The sequence below is a fragment of the Populus euphratica genome, unplaced genomic scaffold (assembly GCF_000495115.2).
Source record: "Populus euphratica unplaced genomic scaffold, PopEup_1.0 scaffold438.1, whole genome shotgun sequence".
Taxonomy (NCBI): Eukaryota; Viridiplantae; Streptophyta; class Magnoliopsida; order Malpighiales; family Salicaceae; genus Populus; species Populus euphratica.
Genome location: NW_011500097.1, coordinates 220,580 through 227,489, shown reverse-complemented (window position 1 = coordinate 227,489; position 6,910 = coordinate 220,580). Strand labels below are relative to the sequence as shown.

At 32.5% G+C, this 6,910-nt stretch overlaps 1 protein-coding gene across 3 annotated transcripts; it reads right to left on the bottom strand.

Moving 5' to 3' along the window:
• Positions 1–1,268: 1,268 nt before the first annotated feature.
• LOC105109332 (muscle M-line assembly protein unc-89-like) lies at positions 1,269–5,617 on the bottom strand. Of its 3 annotated transcripts, none has more exons than XM_011004020.1 (4): positions 5,070–5,617; positions 4,405–4,938; positions 2,061–3,034; positions 1,269–1,617 (listed from the first exon to the last, which is right to left on the bottom strand). In XM_011004020.1, exons 1-4 carry the CDS (start codon positions 5,442–5,444, stop codon positions 1,611–1,613), a joined length of 1,890 nt encoding a protein of 629 aa, XP_011002322.1. In that variant the 5' UTR covers positions 5,445–5,617; the 3' UTR covers positions 1,269–1,610. The 3 variants fall into 3 exon arrangements, with proteins under 3 accessions (XP_011002322.1, XP_011002320.1, XP_011002321.1); XM_011004018.1 differs by having other exon boundaries at positions 4,405–4,954; positions 5,044–5,616; XM_011004019.1 differs by lacking the exon at positions 1,269–1,617 and having other exon boundaries at positions 1,706–3,034; positions 4,405–4,954; positions 5,044–5,616.
• Positions 5,618–6,910: the final 1,293 nt, after the last annotated feature.

The window sequence follows — 6,910 nt, the reverse complement described above, 5'->3', positions numbered from 1 at the left end:
AAACTTAACTGAGAAATTAGTTACTGAAATGTTAAGTCAAACTACCGATAACTTTTCTAATATTTGGGATCATGACATAGTGTTAAACAATAAATTTGATATTCAAATCTAAATTAATTAATTGTTAATAAGTTAAATTATTTAATTTATTTAATTGTATTTAAAATCATTTAAAATTTATTTTTTGGTTTACATATAAAAAATCTAATAGGTCACACACATTAAAAATCATTAATCATAAATTAAACTAAGATGATTTAATTAAGTATGAATTTATTAAAATATATTTTAAAAATTAAGAACTAGAATATAATTATCACATGGATTATATTTCTACACTTAAAAAAATCAAATAAGAACTTGATGGAGTTAGTTTTTAAAATTATATTGAATTAATATATAGATATCACTTAAAAGGTAAATTTATATTTTACTAATTTATAGTATTTTCTAAATTTTTTATAACTAATAAATTACACCTTTTATTTTTCTATAATTAATATATGGATATCACTTGGTGGTTATTTGTCTCGTTTATGAAAATAAAAAATAAATAAAAGAAGAAGAAAAAAAGAAGAAGAAGAAATGATGTATTTATGCATAATCGATTAGCTTCGCTGCCCTAAGCCCTTGCTTTATTATAGGTGCAATAAAAGTTCCCAATGATATATATATATATATATGCGCGCGCGCCTCGATCTTTTTTTTTAAAACATAAAAAGGGGAATTTTAAGGTGCATGCCATTGTATCAGTTTTCGACACGCACGATACAAGATGCCAAATGAAAATATTTGTCCTATTCAATCTTGAATTTCGCGATTATTATTACACCTATTGACTAGCATCTTTCCGTTATTTTATTTTTTGTACGAGAATAAGAATCTTTTTTTGGTAATTTATCGTGATATTTGATAAGTAATTATGAGTGGTTTATTGAAATCCATGTGGCATCATTTAAAATAAAATAAAAAATTAAGAAACATTAAAACAACTTAATTTTATGATATTTGATAAATAATTATGTCTAATAATCTAAAAATAATGTGAAATAATAATGATAATAATATTAATAGCTCATAATGGTAATAGAAATGAAGTTGGTGATAACTATAGTAATAATAAGATGAAAAAAAATAATAGTAGCGTCGAAGGTACTAATGGCAACACTTTATTTATCTTATTTTAATAATATTTAAATTTATTTTTAATATTTTATATTATTTTAATATACCAATATAAAAATAAAAATAAAAAAATTTTAATATATTTCTACACAAAAATTATTCAACTTCACACAGAATTTTTGAACCACCGCCATAACAAGAGTTGCAATATTAGTTTTGTTGAGTTTAGATTCAAAAGATGAGGAAGATATGTTGTCAGATGTGAAAAGGGCAAGTTGCAATCAGGACCATTCAAAGTGTGGAGAGGAATGAGAAGAGGAGGCCTGCCTGGGATCATGATTGCTGGTGGGGGCATGGACATATTTTATTTGGAAAGAAGAGGGACAGCTGCTCTGCAAGCTACATATTTCATAGCTCACCGTCAGGTTTTGGCATTCAAGGGCATCGCCTTTTGTCTTCGAAATCAGTCGGTTCTTAGAAAATGCCTACTTCCTGCAATGGAAATCAGACTCAAGTAAGAGCACAGGCAACAAGAACATCAGGAATGCCATCAACGTATAATTAGTAGTTGAGTCATTCCAATTAAACAGAAGGCTTGATTGCCACAACATTCTTCGTTTTGTACAGTACTACACTTATTTCCCTCACTAATTATCATTAGCCCATGAATCACGAGCAACCCTATCAGTTAATCAAGGGTCAAGTCTTGTAAGATCCTCAATAAAATAACGATTACACTCGAGTAGGGGGGGAAGTAAATGACAAGCAAAGAAGAAATGGTAGCAAAACTACCAAGTGTAAAAAGAATTAGCTGATACAATGTTACAGTGACTAAAAGATCAACGAATTGCTAACTGATTGGGTGATCAAACACTACTCTACACTACATACATAATATACAGAAGCCATAGCAGCCATTTATGAGTGGTGTTTACCTCCTAGACCGCTTTCTTGGCCTCTTTGCCACCTCCTTTCCGCCACTGTCCCTGCCACGCTTTCCTGAAACCCTACTCTCCTCTGCTGCCTTCTTCGATGGCCTCCCAACATTCTTCTTTGATGGACTACTCTCCTGCTTTCCTTGTTTTTTATCACTATTCTTCAACACTCTTTCTTTCCCTCTCTCTCCTTTCCCACCACTTCCTTCCATTTTTCGCTCTCCACCACTACTAGCTCCTCTATTATTATTCTTCGGTGTCTCTGCAGGAGAATTCTTCTTTATTCTCTTCAAGAAATCAACCGCACTTTTTTTCTTCTCCAATGGCAATGCCTCATTTTTCTTCTTTTCGGTTTTAGGAGTTTCAGACTTATCAGGTGCAGCAACTTTTGTGTCAGGGCTTGTATTTTGCTTCTTGCTCGGAGAAGTAGAACCCTTCGCAAGATTCTTATTACCTCTCCTGGTACTTCTTGCACCAGTTACAGGCTTCTCTTCAGATTTCATCTTTAGCAAACCCTGCTCAACAGCAGGCGGTTTCAGATCATTAACTAGGTTGTTCTCATTGCTTTGCTGCTGCTCAATCTTTTGCCCTAGGCTAGAAGAGGAAGGCTTGGCCGATATTGAACTGCGTTTACGACAAACTATAATAGGGATGGTAGACTTGTGTTTAGCGAGCAATGAATCTGATCTTTCAAGTTCACGTTTGGGTTGGGAAGGAATATTTTCTGGCACCACAGTAGAATCAGATTTTTGGGTATCTTTTCTCATTTCATCCATGACAAGGGATCGGATTTTGTGGGCGGTGAGCGATTCGACAGAGTGTTTGGGAAAGAAAACTAGAGCATTGTTGAAGAGAAGCAAAAGATCTCGGAAGAACAAAAGATTTGAAGGAGAGTAGGAGCCTTGTTCTAGCTTTGTTTGTATTGCTTCCAAATCCATATGCTGCCGAATCATGTCTTTATACACACCCATTTCCTGGAGTTTTAAATATATGATTATGAATTTCTGATTCTTTACTGAATTATCAATGATAGAAAAGATGACTATCAATCACACAAACAAAGAAGCTTCGTAATTTTAATCTTATTCTTTTTAAAATCATTAAACTCAGACTCAGCCTACTCAAGTAGTAAATTTGACAAGTAAACTTATATTAAGTCATTTCAATTAAAATACAAGTTCATGCAGTTAGATAAGCAGCTTAGGTTAATCAAGGGCAAATAAAATATAATTTTTTTAATTTTTTTAAAATTAATATATCATCATTTAACTTAGATTAAATCATTTCAATTAAAAAAACTTGTTATCAAGGTCAAATAAAATATCATTGTTTTAATTTTTTTTAAATTAAAATATCACCATTTAAAAAAAAGATCTAAATCAACTGTCACCTAATTTTAAAGTCAGAGGCATTATTAAATGGTCTGGGCAAAATTATTGCACAAGCCCAATTCATGAGAACAGAGAAAATAACGAGCCAACTGCCTACATGAAAGCTTGTGATTGCTTTAGGCTCAATGAACTGGGCCAAGCTATAATCTTTTCTCTTAGAGGTGGGACCCAAATGGATAAGGAATTAGGAAAATGTGGTGGCAGCTTATTTCACTAAAAAAAAAGGCAAGAAAAGGTAGGAGATGATGGCTTCATCTATTATTATTAGGGTTGGTGCTGATTTATTAACTAACAACCCACTGAAGGAACATGTTGCATGAATTCAGGTTTAATCTTTGAAAAATCGTTAATATCAATACTAAATAATCGTCTAATCAATAATCTTTGGGCTAATTTTGGGGAGAGAATTGAGTTGTGTGACTGTATAAAGACGAGAGGGAAGAACAAGCGAATATGTATGATTAAGGGAAACGACAGGGAAACAAAAAGGTGAAAAAAAAATGATCTTTTTAATAAAATTTGTATCAAGATTTTGTACACACATGCGGATTTATTGCCCGTTTAAAAATATTGTTTTTTTAATATTTTTATTTTGAAATATATTAAAATAATATTTTTTTTATTTTTTAAATTTATTTTTAATATTAATACATTAATACAATCTGAAAATATAAAACAATTAATTTAAAATTATAAAAAAAAAAAAAAAAAAAAAACTCGAGTAAACGACTCACATGACATTAATCCACATGTCCTAATTTTAGACCAATAAAAATAGCTACTTACTATTTTACAAACTTAGATTATTTAAATAAAATAATAATAATAAATTCAACAAAAATTTTCTTAAAAAAATAAGATTGTTTAAATATATAGTAAAAACCATAAAAGAAATATTATTTATTAAAAACAAAAACAGAAAATATCAAAAGCAAAGCCCACACCGTACATACCTGGCTCTCAAGCAGGCTTTCAAAAAGTGAACCATTTCTGTGGGCCCTAATCATCTCTAAAAACCCAACCACCGGTTCAGATTTCACCGCCACCGTTTCCTCACCGCCTGTTACTGAAACCTCCTCCTTTCTCTCGCTCCCTTTCCTCTTCCTCCCCGAACTCAACGACTCACTACTCAACTGAGTCACCGAGTCGCCATACTCGCACGACTCGTCCCCCCCACTACCACCACCACCCCCCTCATCCATCGCTTTCCGATTCGACCCGCTCACGACCGGGTCCGGTTCACCAGACCCTCCCTGGACCGGTTCCACTCCCTCTAATTTCGCCACCGCCTCTTCTCCCCCACCCGACGCAGTCGAATTCGATTCATTCACCGACCGGTCCTCCCGGTCCGACTCCTCACCTGAAACCGAACCCGGTTTCCCCGGTTCACCCTCGTTTCTCAATCTATCTGGCTTCAGATCTGGTTTCTCTGTATTGCCATCTCCTTCTTGAACGCTTCTTTCTCGCTCTTCCTCCAATTTTTTCACCTTCAATTGCAAAGTACTGTCAACAAATACGAATTTTTGTTTCAGATCTGAGCAAACCAAAAAACAAAATACAAAAAAAAAAAAACAAAGAATATTCTTTTTTACAGGATGGAAACATCGTATCGTTGGACCTCTTGTTTCAACTCCGCAACACGGAGTTTACGAAGTTCTTCGAGCCATGGAACGCTTACAATATTATTATTAATAATATCAGTGCTAATGTTGTTTTGTTCTTCATCTTGAATATCCTCCTCCGGTGTATGGTTGTGATGGAGGTTGTTGGTGGTGGTGGTATTGAATCTGCGGTTGAGGTCAAGGTATTTCTGCTGGCAAATTTGAGCAGTGGTTAAGAGATGAGGAAGACAGGTTTTGGTTTGAAGTTCTAAAGCAACGGAATCCCAGTTCTTGAAACCATGACGCTTGACGGCACTTGCTAACAAAAGCTCTTCCCACGTGCCCCATGATTGTTGGTTTTGGAGGTGAATGTCTTCTTCTTGGTTAGCCATGATTGGTTCGGTTTGGTTTTGACGGGGGAGGGAGCTGAGCTGAGTTAGAGTTGGATCTGCCCTACCCTGTTCTTTCCTTCTTTCGATTCTATTCTAAAATTCTGCCCATGCTCTTCACGTCCCTCCTTTTGTTTTCAGAAGTAACAGACAACTTCTAGGGCTTGTGTGTTTTTTAAATTAAAACAACAACTTCGTATTTGTCATTTTTCTTGGCTTACCTTTTATTTTTATTTTTTTAACCTAGGAATAGTAGAATAGAAGAAATTTTATTCTATTAAAAAAAGTTGGAAGGGGTTCTTAATTCACCGTTCTACTCTACATATTTTATATTTTACTGTGGATGAAAATAATAAATTTATTATTTTACCCTTAAAAAAAGTTTTAGGCTAATAATTGAAGGTATAAGTATCTTTTTAATGAGGGCATATAGGTATTTTTAAAATTGATGAAGAGCATATATTTACCTTGTTAAAAAGAAAAAGGAAAGCAGTAACATACAAGAAGCAAAATCAAACACTTGTAAATAGAATCAAGGAATGACAGTGACAAGAAAGGGCGTGGTGATCAGATTGTGTGCTTCTAGACTACAATACATAGTGGCAGGCTATTTTGTAAAATACGTTGATACCCCTGATACTTCACCTTTAATGAAAAAACTTTTAACAATCACGTGTTGCTTCCCTCCTAAAAATTGTATGTAGATGGTGCTTCCAATGTAAATTAAAGTGAAGTTAGAATAGTACTTATTAGTCTTGAAAAACAAGTATTAAAATATAATATTTTTTTTAAGTTTTCTGTTATCAATAATGTAATAGAATATCAAACTCTTCTTACTGAACTAAGTCTGGTAGAAGCTTTGAATGCCTATCATTTCTAAACTCACGGTAATTTTTAATTAGTGGTTAATTAATTAAATAATTAAAAGATTGATGTTTTTTTTTAAATATAGAAATATCAAAGTAATAAATAACTCGGTAAAACTAGGATCGAACTAAAGAGAAATTAACTATATAATAATAATAATAATAATAATAACAACACCAACATCAACAATAATAAGTTAAAAAGGACTTTGAGATGTAAGATTAATATGAGGATTATACAATAATAAAAATAAATGTCAAGGTTAGAGAATCCACTAATGGTATTTCAAACAAGTATAGTTTAAACTTTTTTTATTACTCAACTGGAAACCATACACAAAGGAGGTTCCAATCAGATTATAAATTATTAACATAATTACATTAGTTATCTTATTCGAATAATGTTAATACTTGTAAATATTTTCAAGTATTTATGATTATAATCTAATGATTATAACTTATGTTAACAACAAATTAAGTTCCTTTCATAGAATAGGTGCCGGTTATACCATATGATTGAGTTATGAAAGTGCCAATTATTTGTTGTACCAAGGATTATACAACATAAATCTAGATTAATCATTTAACAAGCAAAGTATTAAA